This window comes from Trichechus manatus, unplaced genomic scaffold (assembly GCF_000243295.1).
Source record: "Trichechus manatus latirostris isolate Lorelei unplaced genomic scaffold, TriManLat1.0 scaffold00057, whole genome shotgun sequence".
In the NCBI taxonomy this organism is placed as follows: domain Eukaryota; kingdom Metazoa; phylum Chordata; class Mammalia; order Sirenia; family Trichechidae; genus Trichechus; species Trichechus manatus.
The window spans coordinates 7,157,800-7,178,328 of NW_004443993.1; the positions used below are offsets into that span (position 1 = coordinate 7,157,800).

The 20,529-nt window shown below is 42.3% G+C and overlaps 1 protein-coding gene across 1 annotated transcript in view; it reads left to right on the plus strand.

The window, feature by feature from the left end:
* Nucleotides 1–20,529, plus strand: part of LOC101345715 (zinc finger protein 433-like) — a 135,634-nt gene that overhangs the window by 92,143 nt on the left and 22,962 nt on the right. Inside the window, 3 exon segments of the mRNA XM_023733080.1 lie at nt 15,853–15,910; nt 16,450–16,782; nt 18,678–18,713. Coding sequence (XP_023588848.1) covers nt 15,853–15,910; nt 16,450–16,782; nt 18,678–18,713 — 427 coding nt within the window.

The following is a 20,529-nucleotide window of genomic DNA, read 5'->3' on the forward strand; positions in this document are numbered from 1 at the left end:
ATCCCCATGCCCACTCCCCATCTTCTGGGACCAACCACATATCCTTGTTTCCCTCCCCTTTATGTGGCCCACCTCCTCATGTCCTTGGGCTCCCTCCACATGTCATTAGGGCCCTGTTCATGTCTATCGATGCACTTTCCATGTCACTGTGTCCCCTCCCCATTTCCCCATCCCATGCCACTGGGCCCCCTCTCCTTGTGCTTGGGCCCTCTCTTCATATCCTTGGGTCCCTTCCCCATCCCTGAGCCCCCTCTCCATGTCCCTATGGCATCTTTCCATGTCCCTGGAAATCCTCCCATGTCACTGGGCTACCTGCTTATTTCCCAGGAGCCCCTCCCCATGTCTTGTGTTGCCCCCTTCCCATGTCCCCATATTCTCACTCCATGTCACTGGGCCTCCTCCCCATGTCCCTGGGCACCCTGCCCATGTCCCTGGGGCCCCTTCCCATATGCCTATGGCCTCTCCTTATTTCCCTGGCTCCCCTCCCAATGTCCCTGGGACCCCTCACCATATTTCTTGTTTCCCTCCCCACTACGCTGGGACTCCTCATGTCCCTGGTAACCCTCACCTTGTCCTTGCCCACTCCCCATCTCACTTGGACTAATCCCATGTCTTTGGGATACTCACCATCTCTCCAGCCCCCCGCCCGTGTCTTCATTGCCCCTCTTGGTGTCCCTGGGCCCCTCCTCATGTCAGTGGGTCCCTCCCCATGTTCCTTGGCATACTCCCTATGTCCCTGGGGCTCCTCCCAGTGTCTCTGGGTTCACTCCCAATATTCCCATGCCCTCTTTTCTTCTACATGTTAGCAATCCTATGTCAGTGGAACCCCTCTACATTTCCTTCGCCTCCTCTCCATGTTCCTTAGATTCCTCCCTATGCCCCTGTGTCCTCTATCCATATCCCCATGCCACCTCCCCATCTCCCTGGGAGCAATTCCATGTCCCTGGTTCCCTTGCTCATATCCCTGTGCCCCTTCTCCATCTTCCTGGGCCTCTACCTTATTTGCCTGAGCCCCCTCCCCATGTCTGTAGGTCCAGTCCCCTTATCCCTAGGCCTCCTCCCGTGTCTGTGGTCCCCTCCCCATGTACCTGGGGCCTCTCCCCATGTACCTGGGTGTTACGGATTGAATTGTGTTCCTCCAAAGTATGTGTTGTAAATTCTAACCTCTATGCCTATGAGTATAATCTCAACTGGGAATGAGTTTTCTTTCCTCTCTATGCCTCTGGGTTCCCTTCACACATTCCTAGGGCTCCTTCTCACATCCCTGAACCCCTCCCCCCATGTCCTTAGGTCTCCTCTCCTTGTCTTCATGCCTCCTCCCTATATCCTTGGGCTCCCTTCCCATGTCCCTGCACACCCTCTCCTTTCTCCAAGCCACTCCCTGTCTTCTGAAACCAATCTCATGACACTCGAACTCCCCATGTCCATGGGTCTCCTCCCCACATCACCAGGGCTTCTTCCCATATCCCTGGGCTCATCTCCCCAGGTCCCTAGGTTCTCTCCCAGTGTCTCCATACCTCATTCCTAAGTCCCAGGGACACCACCCCATGTCGCAGGTCTTCCTCTCCATGTACTGGGCCCACTCCTCATGTCCCTGGGCCTCCTCCAAATACCTCTGGGTCCCCTCTCTGTTTCTTAATCCACTCCCCATGCCACTGGGGCCCCTCCCAATGTCCTCTGGTCCTGTCACCATATCTGTATGTTCCCAACCCATGTCCCCATACCTGTTCCGTGTCCCATGTGTCCATTCCCATGTTCCTGGCCCCCTCCCCATACCTGGGCCAAACACCATGTCAGGGGCCACACTGTATGTTTCTAGGGCCCCTCTCCATGCCCCTGGGTACCTTCCCCATGACCCTGGGTCCTTCCCATGTCCCTTTGTTGTTGTTGTTTGGTGTCATCAAGTCAATTCTGACTCATAACGACCCTATGTACAACAGAACGAAACACTGCCTGGTCCTGCGACATCCTCAGAATTGTAGCTGTATTTGAGCTCACTGTTGCAGCCACTGTGTCAGTCCATCTCGTTGAGAGTCTTCCTTTCTTTTGCTGACCCTGTACCTTACCAACCATGAGTTCCTTCTCCAGGAACTGGTCCCTCCTGATAACATGTCCAAAGTGCACGAGACGAAGTCTAGCCATCCTTGCTTTTAAGGAGCATGCTGGTTGTACTTCTTCCAAGACAGACTTGTTCATTCTTCTGGCAGTCCATGGTATACTCAATATTCTTTGCCAACACCATAATTCAAAGGCATCGATTCTTCTCTGGTCTTCCTTATTCACTGTCCAATATTAGCATGCATATGAGGCACTTGAAAAATCATGGTTTGGGTACACCTTTGTCCTCTAAGTGACATCTTTCCTTTTCAGCACTATAAAGAGATCTTTTTTGGTAGATTTGCCCAATGTAATACGTCGTTTGATTTCTTGACTGCTGCTTCCATGGGTGTTGATTGTGGATCCAAGTAAAATGAAATCCTTGACAACTTCAACATTTTCTCCGTTTATCATTATGTTGCTTATTGGTCCAGTCGTGAGGATTTTTGTTTTCTTTATGTTGAGGTGTAATCCATACTGAAGGCTGTGGTCTTTGATCTTCATCAGTAAGTGCTTCAAGTCCTCTTCTCTTTCAGCAAGCAAGGTTGTGTCATCTGCATATCCCAGGTTGTTAATGAATCTCCCACCAATCCTGATGCTGAGTTCTTCATATAGCCCAGCTTCTCGGATTATCTGCTCAGCATACAGATTGAATAGGTATAGTGAAAAGATGCAACCCTGACGCACACCTTTCCTGACTTTAAACCACGCAGTATCCCCTTGTTCTGTTCGATGACTGCCTCTTGATCTATGTACAGGTTCCTCATGAGCACAATTAAGTGTTCTGGAATTCCTGTTCTTCAAAATGTTATCCATAATTTGTTATGATCCACACAGCCAAATGCCTTTGCAATCAAATACAAGTAAACATATTCCAGGTATTCTCTGCTTTCAGCTAAGATCCATCGGACATCAGCAATGATATCCTTCATTCTACGTGCTCTTCTGCATCCAGCTTGAGTTTCTGGCAGTTCCCTATTGATGTAGTGTTGCAACCGTTTTTGAATTAGCTTAAGCAAAGTTTTACTTATGTGTGATACTAATGATATTGTGTGATAATTTTTGCATTCAGTTGGATGATCTTTCTTTGGAATTGGCACAAATATGGATCTCTTCCAGTCAGCTGGCCAGGTAGCTGTTTTCCAAATTTCTTGACATAGACCAGTAAACACCTCCTGCACTGCATCCGTTTATTGAAACATCTCAATTTGTATTTCGTCAATTCCTGGAGCCTTGTTTTTCGCCAATGCTTTCAGTACAGCTTGGACTTTTTCCTTCAGTGAGATTGGTTCTTGATCATATGCTACCTCCTGAAGTTGTTGAACATCGACCGATTCTTTTTGGTGAAGTGACTGTATTCCTTCCATCTTCTTTTGATGTTTCCTGCATTGTTGAATATTTTGCCCATAATATCCTTCAGAATTACAACTAGAGGCTTGAATTTTTTCTTCAGTTTTTTCAGCTTGAGAAATGCCAAGGGTGTTCTTCCTTTTTGGTTTCCTAATTCCAGGTCTTTGCACCAAAAACAAACAAGCAAACGAACCTGTTGCCGTTGAGTCAATTCCAACTCCTAGTGAACCTATAAGACAGAGTAGAACTGCCCTATGGAGTTTCCAAGGTGCACCTCGTGGATTCAAACTGCTGACTTTTTGGTTAGCAGATGTAGCTCTTAACCACTATGTCACCAAGGTTTCCTTTCATTATAATACTTTACTTTGCTTTCTCTAGCTGCCCTTTGAAATCTTCTGTTCAGCTCTTTTACTTCATCATTTCTTCTTTTTGCTTTAGCTACTAAATGTTCAACAAGAAGTTTCAGAGTCTCTTATAGCATCCATTTTGGACTTTTCTTTCTTTCCTGTCTTTTTAACATCCTTTTGCTTTCTTCATGTATGATGTCCTTGATGTCATTCCACAACTTGTCTGGTCAACAGTCATTAGCGTTCAGTGTGTCAAATCTATTCTTGAGATGGTCTCCAAATTCTGGTGGGTTATACTCAAGGTCATATTTTGGATCTCGCGGACTTGTTTTAATTTTCTTCAGCTTTAACTTCAATTTGCATAAGAGCAATTGATGGTCTGTTCTGCAGTCGGCCCCTGGGCTTGTTCTGACTAATGATATTGAACTTTTCATCGTCTCTTTCCACAGATGTAGTCGATGTGATTCCTGTGTTTTGCATCTGGTGAGGTCCACGTGTATAGTCACTATTTATGTTGTTGAAAAAAGGTATTTGCAATGAAGAAGTCATTGGTCTTGCAAAATTCTATCATGAGATCTCTGATGTCGCTTCTGTCATCAAGGCCATATTTTCCAACTACCAATCCTTATTCTTTATTTCCAACTTTCACATTCCAATCACCAGTAATTATCAATACATCCCGATTGCGTGTTTAATCAATCTCAGACTGCTGAAGCCAGTAAAAATCTTCAATTCCCTCAATTTTGGATGTCTGTCAGTTTGTTGTACTGTCGTGGCTGGCATGTTGCTGTGATGCTGGAAGCTATGCCATCGGTATTTCAAATACCAGCAGGCTCACCCATGGTAGACAGGTTTCAGCGGAGCTTCCAGACTAAGATGGACTAGGAAGAGGGACCTGGTGGTCTATTTCTGAAAAAATTGATTGGCCAGTGAAAACTTTATGAATAGCAGCAAATTGTTGTCTGATACAGTGCTGGAATATGAGCCCCTCAGGTTGGAAGTCACTCAAAATGTTACTGTGGAAGAGTTACCGTCTCAAAGTAGAGTTGACCTTAATGACATAGATGGACACAAGCTTTCAGGATCTTCATTTACTGATGTGGCAGGATTCAATATGAGAAGAAATAGCTGTAAACATCCATTAATAATCGGAACGTGGAATGTAGGAAGTATGAATCTAGGAAAATCGGAAGTCGTCAAAAATGAAATGGAACACATAAACGTCAATATCCTAGGCATTAGTGAACTGAAATGAACTGCTACTGGCCTTTATAAATCAGGTAATCATATGGTCTACTATGCCGGGAATAATAAAGAGAAATGGCGTCACATTTATTGTCAAAAAGAATATTTCAAGATCTATCCTGAATTACAACGCTGTCTGTAATAGGATAATATCCATATGCCTATGAGGAAGACTAGTTAATATGGCTATTATTCTAATGTATGCACCAGCCACTAATGCCAAAGATGAGGAAATTGAAGATTTTTACCAACTTCTACAGTCTGAAATTGCAGATCATAGCCAACTTTAAATTAACAAGGAAATGCAGATGTAGTTTACCAATTTTCCCTACCATAGAGTATGTGTATGTCTTTTGTTTCATTTGCTTGACAACATAAGGATTATCGAATTAATTTTTACTTTGTAGTGGGTATGAAATGATATTGTACTTTAATTTTATTCTACAATTATCTTAAACTACACTGGAACTGACACGGCTGTGCATGTTTTCCCACTATTAGTTCAGGGTTTTTTTTTTTTTTTTAATGACTTTTTAGGCCTTCTTTACAGCATTTGGAGAGACATTTTTTATTTATATGTATTGAAAATTTTTTCCTTGTATGTAGTTTTCCCCACACGTCTGTCAGTTTGTCATACTATGGGGGCTTGTGTGTTGCTGCGATGCTGGAAGCTATGCCACCGGTATTCAAATACCAGCAGGGTCACCCATGGTGGACAGGTTTCAGCTGAGCTTCTGGACTAAGACAGACTAGGAAGAAGGACCCGGCACTCTACTTCTGAAAAGTATTAACCACTGAAAACCTTATGAATAGCAGCAGAATGTCGTCTGATATAGTGCTGGAAGATGAGCCCCTCAGTTTGGAAGTCACCCAAAATACGACTGGGGAAAAGCTGCCTCCTCAAAGTAGAGTCTACCTTAATGACGTGGATGGAGTCAAGCTTTTGGGACCTTCATTTGCTGACGTGACACGACTCAAAATGATAAGAAACAGCTGCAAACATCCATTAATAATTTGAACCTGGAATGTACAAAGTAAGAATCTAGGAAAATTGGAAATCATCAAAAATGAAATGGAACCCATAAACATTGATATCCTAGGCATTAGTGAGCTGAAATGAACTGGTCTTGATCATTTTCAACTGGACAATCATATGGTCTACTATGCCAGGAACAACTTGAAGAGGAATGACATTGCATTCATTGTCAAAAAGAACGTTTCAAGATCTATCCTGAAGTACAACGCTGTCAGTGAGAGGGTAATATCCATATGCCTACAAGGAAGACCAGTTAATACAACTATTATTCAAATTTACACACCAACCACTAAGGCCAAAGATGAAGAAATTGAAGATTTTACCAACTTCTGCAGTCTGAAATTGATCAAACATTCAATCAGGATGCACTGATAATTACTGGCGATTGGAATGCAAAAGTTGGAAACAAAGAAGAAGGATCGGTAGTTGGAAAATATAGACTTGGTGATAGAAACGATGCCGGATATCCCAAGATTGAATTTTGCAAGACCAATGACTTCTTCATGCAAATACCTTTTTTCACCAACAGAAATGACGACTATACACACTGACCTCGCCAGAAGGAATACACAGGAATCAAATCAACTATATCTGTGGAAAGAGATGATGGAAAAGCTCAATATCATCAGTCAGAACAAGGCCAGGGGCTGACTGCGGATCAGATCATCAATTACTCATGTGCAAGTTCAAGTTGAAACTGAAGAAAATTAGAACAAGTCCACGAGAGCCAAAGTATGACCTTTAGTATATCCCACCTGAATTTAGAGACAATCTCAAGAACAGATTTGACGCATTGAACACTAATGACTGAAGACCAGAGGAGTTGTGGAATGACATCAGGGACATCATACATGAAGAAAGGAAGAAGTCATTAGAAAGACAGGAGAGAAAGAAAAGACCTAAATGGACGTCAGAAGAGACTATGAAACTTGCTCTTCAACGTTGAGTAGCTAAAGAAAAAGGAAAAAATTACAAAGAGCTGAACAGAAGATTTCAAATGGTGGCTCGAGAAGACAAAGTGAAGTATTATGATGACACGTGCGAAGATCTGGAGATAGAAAATCAAATGCGAAGAACACGCTCAGCATTTCTCAAGGTGAAAGAATTGAAGAAAAAATTCAAGCCTCGAGTCGCAATACTGAAGGATTCTATGGGAACAATATACGACAATTAAATAGAACAATAAAGGACGCAGGAAGCATCAAAAGAAACTGGAAGGAATACACAGAGTCACTGTACCAAAAAGAATTGGTCGACTTGCAACCATTTCAGGAGGTAGCATATGATCAGGAACCAACGGTAGTGAAGGAAGAAGTCCGAGCTGTACTGAAAGCATTGGGGAAAAACAAGGCTTTGGGAATTGACGGAATACCATTTGAGATGTTTCAACAAATGGATGCAGCGCTGAAAGTGCTCACTGGTCTATGCCAAGAAATTTGGAAGACAGCTACCTGGCCAACCGACTGGAAGAGTTCCATATTTATGCCTATTCCCAAGAAAGGTGATCCAACCAAAAACGGAAATTATCAAACAATATTAATATCACACGCCAGCAAAATTTTGCTAAAGATCATTCAAAAGTGGCTGCAGCAGTATATTGACAGAGGAAATGCCAGAAATTCCAGCCGATTTTATAAGAGGACATGGAACCAGGGATATCACTGCTGATGTCAGATGAATCCTGGCTGAAAGCAGAGAATACCAGGAAGATGTTTACCTGTGTTGTGTTGACTATGCTAAGACATTCTACTGTATGGATCATAACAAATTATGGATAACATTGCAGAGAATGGGAATTACGGACACTTAATTGTGCTCATGAGGAATCTGTACATGGATTAAGAGGCAGTCGTTCGAACAGAACAAGGGGATACTGCATGGTTTAAAGTCAGGAAAGGTGTACGTCGGAGTTGTATCCTTTCACCACACCTACTTAATCTTTCTGCTGAGCAAATAATCCGAGAAGCTGGACTCGATGAAGAGGAATGGGGCATCAGGATTGGAGGAAGACTCAGTAACAACCTGCGTTATGCAGATGACACAACTTTTCTTGCTGAAAGTGAAGAGGACTTGAAGCACTTACTGATGAAGATCAAAGACCACAGCCTTCAGTATGGATTACACCTTAACATAAAACAAAAATCCTCACAACTCGACCAATAAGCAACATCATGACAAACACAGAAAACATTGAGGTTGTCGAGGATTTCATTGTACTTGGACCCACAGTCAACACCCATGGAAGCAGCAGTCAAGAAATCAAAAGAGGCATTGCATTGGGCAAATCTGCGGCAAAAGACCTCTTGAAAGTGTTGAAAAGCAAAGATGTCACCTTGAGGACTAAGGTGCGCCTTACGCAAGCCATAGTATTTTCAATCGCCTCATATGCCTGTGAAAGCTGGACAATGAATAAGGAAGACTGAAGAATTGACGCCTTTGAGGTGTTGGCAAAGAATATTGAATATACCATGGACTACTAAAAGAACAAAAAAATCTGTCTTGGAAGAAGTACAACCAGAATGCTCCTTAGAAGTAAGGATGGAAGACTGTGTCTCACATACTTTGGACATGTTGTCGGGAGGGATCAGTCCCTAGAGAAGGACATCATGCTTGATAAAGTACAGGGTCAGTGAAAAAGAGGAAGACCGTCAACGAGATGGAGTGACACAGTGGCTGCAACGATGGGCTCAAGCATAGCAACGATTGTGAGGATGGCGCAGGACTGGGCAGTGATTTGTTCTGTTGTACATAGGGTCACTATTAGTCGAAAGCGACTCGACGGCACCTAACAACAACAACAACAGTGTGTAATTTATGCACTCACTCACTTTTTGCTGTTCATCAATGAATAGTTTTGAAGTTTAATATAGTTGAGTTTGTCAATCTCGTCTTATGTCTTCTTATTTTAGAATTTTTTCTCTTCTGATGTCATAAAATCATTTATTATAACTTCTGAGAGTGTTATAATTTTACATTTTCTCATTTAACATTAATCTATTTGGAATTGGTTTTTGTATATGTAGTAGATAGGAACATTTTAATTATTCCAGTTAGATAAGTAGTCATCTTGACCCCACATATTAAAGTAGTTTTTGGCAATACCCTGCTGTGCTTCATCTGTCTTGAGTCAACTTTCCGTATTGGTAGGTGGTTCTGTTCCTGCTGGCCTTTTATTTTTTCTTCCATTGCTCTATTTGTGTATTCTTATACTGATACTATGATGTCTAATTTATTTTAGTTATGCAGACACAAAATTTTATTTGTGCATTTGTACTATCATATGGAGTCCTGGTGGCACAGTGGTTAAGAGCTTGGCTGCTAACCAAAAGGTCAGCAGTTCGAATCCACCAGCTGCTCCTTGGAAACCCTATGGGGGCAGTTCTTCTCTGTTCTGTAGGGACGCTGTGAGTTGGAATCAACTCGACAGCAACAGTTTTGGTTTTTGTTTTGGTACTTTCATATAAATTTTTGAAGTATTTTTTGTGAAGTTCTAAGAAAAATAAAATTGGTTGGAGTTTTTTGAAAGTTCTTTGGAAATATGATTTGGGTAGAACAGTGTTTTAAAAGCATGCTCTATTTTTTCATTAGGAGGTCGGATGGTACAGTGGTTAATTGCTCAGCTACTAACCGAAAGGCTAGTGGTTCAAATTCACCAGCTGCTCTGCAGAAGTCGGCTTCCTTGAAGATTTACAGCCTTGGAAACCCTATGATGCCGTTCTGTGCTGTCTTATAGGGTCTTTATGAGTTGGAATCTCAACAGCAATGGGTTTGGGTTGTTTCTTTTTTATCTTTTCATTTATTACAGTTGATTTAGATGTCATTTAATCATGTTTTATAATTTTTTATTAGGATCTATGATTTACTTAATTATATTCCTTGATCCTTTTTATTTTCACTAAATTACGTTTTCCTTTACAGTTAAATTTTCAACTGTTTGGTACTAGTGTATATGCTGTTTGTCATCGAGTTGATTTCGACTCATAACAACCCTATACAACAGAGAAGAAGTGCCTCCTAGGGTTTAGTAGGATGTAATCTGCATGGGAGCAGATCATCTGGTGTTTTCTCCTGCAGAGCATTACTGGGTTTGGATAGCAGCCAAGCACTTAACCATTGCACCCCAGCACTAAAATGTCTCAGTCCTATAATACTCTGTATATTCTTTTGGGGGTTTACATATATAATTATTTAACCTGTAACATAGAATGAGCTGTTGGTTTTTTCCTTTAAAAGGCTTAGGCGTTTTCTTTTTTTCTTTGAAGGGAAAGTACTGGCTAAAATCTCTAGGATATGGTTGAACAGGAATGGAATAATGGTATCCTTGTTTTTCACCTGCTTTTCTGGCAAAGTGTTGAGATTTTCACTATGTATGTTCTTTGATGTACATTTTTGGTATATATCCATTTTCAGATTATGCATATTTCTTTCCATTTATAAATTTGGTTAGAGTTTTTTACATATGTGCAGTAAAATTTATACTAAATATACAGGTGAGTGAAATATAAAATGAACATCCATGTAATGGATATACTCACTCTTTTATTTTTTATTGTGCTTTAAGTGAAAGTTTACAATTCAAGTTAGTCTCTCATACAAAGACTTATGCATACATTGTTTTGTGACCCTAGTTGCTCTCCCTATACTGTGACAGCACACTCTTCCTTTCCACCCCGGATTTCCCGTGTCCATTCAACCAGTTCCTGATCCTCTCTGCCTTCTCATTTCACCTCTGGACAGGAGCTGCCCATTTAATCTCATGTATCTACTTGACCTAAGAAGCACCCTCTTCACGAGTATCATTTTATATCCCATAGTCTAGTCTAATCTTTGTCTGAAGAGTCGGCCTCGGGAATGGTTTTAGTTTTGGGTTAACAGAGAGTCTGGGGGCCATGTCTTCCAGGGTCCCTCCAGTCTCAATCAAACCATTAATTCTAGACTTTTTAGTAGAATTTTGAGTTCTGCACCCCACTTTTCTCCTGCTCTGTCAGGGTCTCTGTTGTGTTCCCTGTCAGGGCGGTCATTGGTGGTAGCCAGGCACCAACTAGTTCTTCTGATCTCAGGCTGATGAAGTCTCTGGTTTATGTGGCCCTTTTTGTCTCTTGGGCTAATACTTCCCTTGTGTCCATGGTGTTCTTCGTTCTCCTTTACTCCAGGTGGGTTGGGACCAATTGATGCATCTTAGATGGCCATTCACTAGCTTTTAAGTCCCCAGACGCCACTTACCAAAGTGGGATATACCCTCACTCTTGACTGCCCCTCATTGGTTGATTTTTAATTACAATCCCATCTGCTTTCTTGATGTAACTAGTGAGAATTATATTTATATTTACAAGAATCCTTTCTTTGCTTTTGTTTATATTTTTTAATCAATGTATGTATACCCATATATATTTGAATTTTTATGGTTTTTATTTTGTAAACAGAATAACACCGTATGTACTTTTCATGCCAATTCCTTTAGTTCAAATTTACATTAGGAGGAAGTCCATGGATTGTTCATTCACTTTAATTGCCGTGTGTTGCTCTCTGGATGGACTATCTGTAAGAATTTAACAATTCAATTGTCTGAGGATATTTGAGAAGTTTCCATTTTGTGACTATTATAAACATTGTTTTTATGGTTTTGGCTCTGATATTTAGGTTTTGATACATTTCGAATTAATTTTTGTACATGATATGATGTAGGGATTCTCAATACCACTAAGAGGAAGAGACGGGAGTGCAACGTGTCCGTTCGGCACAGATAAACATCTTGCGATGAGAACCTCCAAGAATCAGGAGACCCAAGAAAGAGAGCTGTAACACCAGGGATGGCACAAGATAACGAGAAATGGAGATAGAGAAAGGCAGTGGCAGAACCAGAATGCCAGTTCGAGACAGTGCAGGAGCTGATCCACTGAGCAAGAGAGCTGACTGCCTTCAGGGAGGAGGCTTCCTGGTGGAGTGGGGTACCTCTGGGCACACATAGGCAGAGCTAAAGAGCTTTGTAACACTTGCCTGAGCAAGGCAGAGGTGGGGCCAAAGGGAAGAGGGTCCAAGGGCCAGAGAGAAGTCTGCCTGCAGACATGGCTGAGAAGTGGCCTTTCTGATCAACATGGGCATTCCTCCAGGGGCGACATATGGAGACACCCTTCCCTGTGAGCCAGTGCTCTGAAGTCAGACTTCTACCCACCTAAACTGTGAGACCCCACATGTCTGACTGTCATACTGTGGTGGATTTCGTGTTGCTGTGATCCTGGAAGCTATGCCACTGATATTTCAAATGCCAGCAGGATCACTCATGGTGGGCAGGTTTCAGTAGAACTTCCAGACTAAGACAGACTAGGAAGAAGGACCTGGCCGTCTACTTCTGAAAAGAATTAGCCAGTGAAACTTGATGAATAGCAGTGGAATATTGTCTCATACACTGCTGGAAGATGAGCCCTCAGGTTGAAAGGCACTCAAAATACAACCCCTCAAAGTAGAATCGACCTTAATGACATGGATGGAGTCAAGCTTTTGGAACCTTCATTTGCTGATGTGACATGACTCAAAATGAGAAGAAACAGCTGCAAACATCCATTAATAATAGGAACCTGGAATATATGAAGTATGAATCTAGGAAAACTGGAAATGGTCAAAAATGAAATGGAACACATAAACATCAATATTTTACACATTAGTGAGCTGAAATGGACTGGTATTGGCCATGTTGAACTGGACAAGCATATGGTCTACTATGCGGGGAATGAAAAATTGAACAGGAATGGCATCACATTCAACGTCAAAAAGAGCATTTCAAAATCTGTCCTGAATTACAGTGCTGTCAGTCATAGGAAAATATCCATATGCCTACAAGGTAGACCAGTTAATACAACTATTATTCAAATTTACGCACCAATGACTAAGGCCAAAGTTGAAGAAATTGAAGATTTTTACCAATCTCTGCAGTTTGAAACTGATCAAACATGCAACCAAGATGCACTGATAATTACTGGTGATTAGAATGCAAAAGTTGGAAACAAGAAGGACTGGTAGTTGGATATATGGCCTTGGTGATAGAAATAATGCTGGAGATCGTGTGAAGAATTTTGCAAGACCAATGACTTCTACATTGCAAATGCTTTTTTTCACTACCATAAACTATAAACATGGACCTCGCCAGATGGAATACACAGGAATCAAATTGACTACATCTGTGGAAACAGACGATGGAAAAGCTCAATATCATCAGTCAAAACAAGGCCAGGGGCCGACTGTGGAACAGACCATCAATTGCTTATATGCAAGTTGAAGCTGAAGTTGAAGAAAATTAGAACAGGTCCACGAGAGCCAAAGTATGACCTTGAGTATATCCCACCTTCATTTAGAGACCATCTCAAGAATAGATGATGATTGAATACTAATGACCGAAGACCAGACGAGTTGTGGAATTATGTCAAGGACATCATATGTGAAGAAAGCAAGAGGTCATTATAAAGACAGAAGAGGAAGGGAAGACCAAAATGGATGTCAGAAGAGACTCTGAGACTTGCTCTTGAACATAGAGTAGCTAGAGCGAAAGGAAGAAATTATGAAATAAAAGAGCTGAACAGAAGATTTCAAAGGTTGGCTGGAGTAGACGGAGTATAGTATTATAATGAAATATGCAAAGAACTATAACTAGAAAACCAAAAGAGAAAAACACACTCAGCGTTTCTCAAGCAGCATGAGCTGAAGAAAAAACTAAAGCCTAGAGTTGCAATACTGAAGGATTCTATGGGGAAAATACTAAAAGACGTAGGAAGTATCAAAAGAATATAGAAGGACTACACAGAGTCACTGTACTAAAAAGAACTGGTGGACATTCAACTATTTCAGGAGGTAGCATATAATCAAGAACCAACGGCACTGAAGGAAGAAGTCCAAGCTGCACTGAAGGCATTGATGAAAAACAAGGCTCCAGGAATTGAAAAAATACCAATTGAGATGTTTCAACAAATGGAGGTACTCACTCGTCTATGCCAAGAAATTTGAAAGACAGCTACCTAGTCAACTGACTGTAAGAGATTCATATTTATGCCTATTCCCAAGAAATTATTGAACAATATCATTAATATCATATGCCAGGAAAATTTTGTTGAAGATCATTCAAAAGCAGCTGCAGCACTATATCGACAGGGCACTGCCAGGAATCCAGGCCAGAGTCAGAAGAGGATGTGGAACCAGAGATATCATTTCTGATGTCAGATAGATCTTGGCTGAAAGCAGAGAATACCAGAAGGATGTTTACCTGTGTTTTACTGACTATGCAGAGGCATTCGACTGTGTGGATCATAAAAAATTATGGATAACATTGTGAAGAATGGCAATTCCAGAACATTTAATTGTGCTTATGAGGAAACTGTACTTAGATCAAAAGGCAGATGTTCAGACAGAACAAGGGGATACTGTGTGGTTTAAAGTCAGGAAAGGTGTGCATCAGGGTTGCATCCTTTCACCATACTTATTCAATCTGTATGCTAAGCAAATAACCCGAGAAGCTGGACTTCATGAAGAACAACGTGGCATCAGGATTGGAGGAAGATTCATTGACAACCTGGGATATGTAGATGACAGAACCTTGCTTGCTGAAAGTGAAGAGAACTTGAAGCACTTACTGATGAAGATCAAAGACCACAGCCTTCAGTATGGATTACACCTCAAAATAAAGAAAACAAAAATCCTCACAACTGGACCAATAAGCAACATCATGATAAACGGAGAAAATGTTGAAGTTGTCAAGGATTTCATTTTACTTGGATCCACAATCAACACCCATGGAAGCAGCAGTCAAGATATCAAATGACTCATTGCATTGGGCAAATTTGCTGCAAAAGACCTCTTTCAAGTGTTGAAAAGTAAAGGTGTCACCTTGAGGACTAAGGTGCGCCTGACCCAAGCCATGGTGTTTTCAATCACCTCATATGCATGTGAAAGCTGGACAGTGAATAAAGGAGACAGAAGAATTGATGCCTTTGAATTGTGGTGTTGGCAAAGAATAGTGAATATACCATGGACTGCCAAAAGAATGAACAAATCTGTCTTGGAAGAAGTATAACCAGAATGCTCCTGAGAAGCAAGGATGGCGAGACTATGTCTTACATTCTTTGGACATGTTGTCAGGAGGGATCAGTTCCTGGAGAAGGACATCGTGGTTGGTAAAGTATATGGTCAGCAAAAAAGAGGAAGACCCTTAAGGAGATGGATTGACACAGTGGCTGCAACAATGGGCTCAAGCATAACGATTGTGAGGATGGGGCATGACCAGGCAGTGTTTTGTTCTGTGGTGCATAGGGTCGCTATGAGTCGGAACCGACTCGACGGCACCTAACAACAGTATATAAAATCCCAACGGTTCTAAGTGCTGTAATTGATAAGAATACATGGTAAGTTGGGGACTACCTGTACTGCTCTATGTAATGAAATAGATAAAATCTCACAGTCATTATCTTGAATAAGTGAAGTCAGACATAACAGAGTTCATATACCTGGGGATAACAGAACACTATTTCCCAAGGATAATATCAACTGGGGAAGCAGCAATATCAATTGCTGATCTCAGAGGTTTTATCAGTGTACATACATATGTGAAAAACCATTGCATTGTACACTTAAGATTAGTTCATGTTATGCAATTTAGTATATGTGTGTTATGCCTGATTAAAAAAAAAAAGGTGTTTATAATTGTCATTTTCAAAAGACTTCACCGTTTACATACTGTTTCTCACAAGGACTGGTATCTGCCTGCCTCTCTCCCTCGAAAACTGCTCTCTCCAGGATCCTCAGCACTTGGAGAGATCAGACTGGGTTTGCACAGTCGGCGCCCTGCTCCTGGGTAAAGACATGTGAGATGCAAGAGAAGACAGATCACAAAATATAAGCCAACACTTGAGACTTCAAGGATTCTAAAAATGGGCAAATGTTTGTGAGGTTCAAACAAATTATTTACATGGTAATTTTTTTTTCAAATATTCTAATATGCAAATACTTTTTTCTGCTCACCAAGGGTATTTGAAATCTTTGACTACCGAAATCTTTAAGCTCATATTTGCATTTCAAAAAATCTAGGCTTTTCTTTATAAGCCAAAACCAATCCCATTGTTGTTCGGTCAATTCCAACTCATAGTGACCCTATAGGACAGAGAAGAACTGTCCTCCTGTAGGGTTTCCAAGGCTGTAAACCTTTACGGAAGCCGATTGCCCCATCCTTCTCCCCTGGAGGGCCTGGTGGGTTCAAAGGGCTGACCTTTAGGTTAACAGCCCAGCACTTTAACCACCAAGGCACCCGAGTTCCTTTTCCCTATAGAGGAAACAAAGACAGTATTAGACACATCCCAGGTTAAAGAGGAAGCCACTGAACCTCATGGTCACTAGGTGGAGCCCTCCGTACTCGTACGGAGCCGCTCCGCGGCGGCACCAGGCGTCCCAGAAACCAGAAGCGGAAGTGCACGTCCATTCGTCGCTCATCTGCTCCCGCCGGGGCAGCGCCAGGTGCAGCCCGCGGGCACCCCGAGATTAAAGAGCACTGCTCCGGCTCTCCTCCGCAGAGCCGGCCTCTCCGCCCTCCCTGGGTTGCTCCAGAGCCGCGCAACTTCCTGTAGCGGGGCCGTGCTCGGGCCTCTGGCTGCCGCCGCCGGTTTCCCGCCGCCGAGAGCCCGGCCCACCTCGCCCTCGCCTCCTGTGCAGCGGCTGGCTTCTGCCGGCCACGTTCGTACGGCCGGGTAGGTGGGCTGGGCCTGTGTCTGTCGTGTATTAACAGGTAAAATGGTGAAAACCCTCGCTAAACGAGTGTCCTTTCCAGACCAGCAGCGTCAGCTTCACCTGGGTAGTTGTGAGAAATGCAGAGTCACGGGCCTCATGGACGCCCGGGGTTGTCAGCCTGAGTCTAAATGCTCTGTTCCCACCTCCTCCAGTCCGCTGCTCACCAGGCTGCCCTTTGTTTTCTGTGCTTCATCAAGGCAGCACTTTTGTTAAATATTGCTGATCATACAAACAGTAAGATTTTAGTGAGGAGTATATCCTTCTACTTTAAAATAGATGAAAAATTAAGAAACATGAGTTAGAACTAGTATGTGCATTCCGGACCACACTTATCCCAATTTCAGAAGGAAAAGTAGTAAGAGCTACATTTCGAGGAATTTCTTTGGCCATAAGGCAGACATTTTCGTCATGATTGTGTGAGAAACAATACGGCCAGCGCTCGTTGGTCTGCTGTAAAGTGTGATGTGGCTGAACAAACAATATAGGCGTTGAGCGATATATAGAGATCACACACTTGGCGTTTGTCCAATATCTTAAGGATTGGCTCAGACAGGATCTGTGCGGGATTGGATTCTGGTGATCCAACCAAAGTTTCTCGGACCAAAGAGTCGTGCTTAATGGGTTGAAGGTTTCTTGTAGCAAAATCCGGGCATACTCCCAATGTCAGAGCAGCAAATGTTGGGAACGAGGGCAAAGTAGGAGGCGTGTGTAATGAAACTAATCAAAATACTGAAACAGAGCTTAGAGGGTCAGACACACTACAGTGTTAAAAAAGTACTTCATTCTTTGTAATAATTATTTTAAAAAGTACTCTTGCTTAAATAAATGTGAAATGCGTAACTATTAGAAACGAAAAAAACCAAACCTGTTGCGACGGAGTCACTTCCAACTCGGCGACCCTATAGGACAGAGTAGAATTTGCCCACAGGGTTTCCAGGGAGCGGCTGGTGGATTCCAGCTGCTGACCTTTTGATTGGCTGCTAAGCTCTTAATCACTGCACCACCAGGGCTCCACTATTAGAAAGTCATGATTTATAGTAAATAATTTGGAACATAAAGAACTGTAACACTTAAATTGAGTAAAGTATGGCATCTGTAATACAACTAGAGAATGTTTTCTTTTTAAACCAAGTGTAATAATAATGTAAAGTGTGTATATCAAGTCTATTGAATCTAAGAGCAACAAAAGGGTATCATTTTCTATAGAACAAAAGATAGGAAAAATATAGACAGTAAAGAGTCAAGCAGCAGATGCACATATCATTTCAAAAATTTAAAGTATCTAAATTTAAGTGTCTTTGAGAAATTATTGCTAAGTCTAATGTCATTAGCATAATCTCCCTTTTTTTTTTTGCTGTGTAGAATTACAGTTCATCGGAATTTTTATTATGGAAGTAGGCCTGTTACTTTTTCTCCTTTTTAATAACCAGTTGATGCAGATCCACTTACTTTAAATAAAGTTCAGTCAAGTGTGTGCTCTGGAAGGCTGGAGCTTGTTCTGCTTTAAATGGAAATGCCCTCAGGTGTACCACTGCCCTGACCCTAGGAGGAAGCCCAGCCCAAGGAAAGAGCTAAAGGCCAAGAACTTGTCAGTCCCTCCTTGCTCAACACCGTCTTCCCCCATCCTTCTTCCATTTCAGGTCCCAGGGTGGCATGGAGAGAACTAGTCCCGTCTAGGCAGCTGGTATCTAGGGCGACCATCTTGCACATTCTTGCTATCACAAGGGTTTCAACTGCTATGACTGACTGTGTGGACCAAATATTATTCATCTGCCTCCAGACTGCCCAGTGGCTCTGCTTCCACTCCCATCCCTTTTACTGAAGAGGCTTCTTGGGCTTAGAGAGGTTTAGATTCCAGAAGCTGGAGCAAGGAAATGGTGAGTACTACAGAGTACTGGGTTACTGTTACCATAAAGGGGACAAGGCTAGATATGAAATGTTGGGGAACTACCTGTGTGCTGCAGACCCCATGGTTCCTCAGTGAGGTAAAAAGGTGGCAGAGGAGGCCAAGGTCCTGCTCCACTGTCACTGGACTCGTCCTCTGCACTTATGTGGTTTTTCAAGCCTTGAATACCTGGGGTCACCTTATGTGACTCTCAGAGTTGGCTCCATGGGGCATTAACACCCCCACCCTGGGCCTTGGTGCTGTGTATTGAATGATAGAATCTCCTAAAGAGTCTGAAGACAGCAGCTCTGGCTGAGGATGCTGAGCCCCAGACCCTCCAGAGCCGTCCTGTCCCATCACTGCAAACTGTGTTCTTGGATTCCCCCAGGCACTGGAGACTTTTCTCTGCAGTTCTAAAACTATAGCTCTACCTCTCACACTGTACAATGAGGTTAAAAAGAAAAAAGAGGGAGTGGCGGTGAGGTGGATAGTTAGTAGGGAAAAGCCCCGTTTATGGGGTCTTGAGGGGCTTTGTGCTTTCATGACCTCACCAAAGGAATGAGACTAGGAAGAATGTGTTCAGCTGTATCATGTGTGGGGTCTCCAGACCCATCTTTTTTCCCAGTGGGGAGTGCTTTTGCCTTGAGGCTTCTAGGTGTGTGAGAAGCATGATTCACTAGTCAAAATCCTTGTCCTGTCACCTCCTTGTGTCTAAAACTGGTATTGATGTGGTTGTTGGGTACTGTTGAGTCAATTCCAACTTGTAACAACTCCATGTACAACAGAATGAAACACTGCTCGTGCACCATGTCAATCGTTATGCTTGAGCCCACTGTTGTAGCCGCTGTGTCAGTCTATCTCATTGAGGATCTTCCTCTTTTTTGTTGACCCTCTACTTTACCAAGCATAATGCCCTTCTCCAGGGACTGGTTTGTCCTGATAACATGTCCAAGCTATGTGAGACGAAGTGTTGCCATCCTTGCTTCTAAGGGGCAGTTTGATTGTATTTCTTCCATGGCAGATTTGTTCACTTTTGTGGCAGTCCATGCTATATTCAGTATTCGCCAACACCATAATTCAAAGACATCAATTCTTCTTCAGTCTGGCAGTGATATACTTCAGGATAGATCTTGAAATATTCTTTTTGACAATGAATGCAACACCATTCCTCTTCAATTTGTCATTCCTGGCATAGTAGACCATATCATTGTCGAATTCAAAATGGCCAATACCAGGCCATTTCAACTCACTAATGCCAAAGATATCGATGTTTATGCATTCCATTTCATTTTTGAAAATTTCCAATTTTCCTAGATTCATACTTCATACATTCCATATTCCTATTTTAATGGATGTTTGCAGCTGTTTCTTCTCATTTTGAGTCTTGCCACGTCAGCAAGTGGAGGTCCCAAAAGCTTGACTCCATCCACGTTATTAAGGTCGACTCTACTTTGAGGAGGCAGCTCTTCCCCAGTCGTATTTTGAGTGCCTTCTAACCTGAGGGGCTCATTTTCTGGCACTATATCAGCCAGTGTTCCACTGCTATTCATAAGGTTTTCACTGGCTAATTTTTTTTGTTTGTTTTTTAGAAGTAGACCATCAGGTCCTTCCTCCTAGCCTGTAGTCTGGATGCGCAGCTGAAACCTGTCCACCATGGGTGACCCTGCTAATATTTGAATACCAGTGGCATAGCTTCCAGCATTACAGCAACATGCAAGCCATGACAGTACGACAAACTCACAGACGTGTGAGGATGTGCACTGGAGTAGAGTGTATATTGTGCTGTTGTTGGGGGAAGTGTTCTGTAT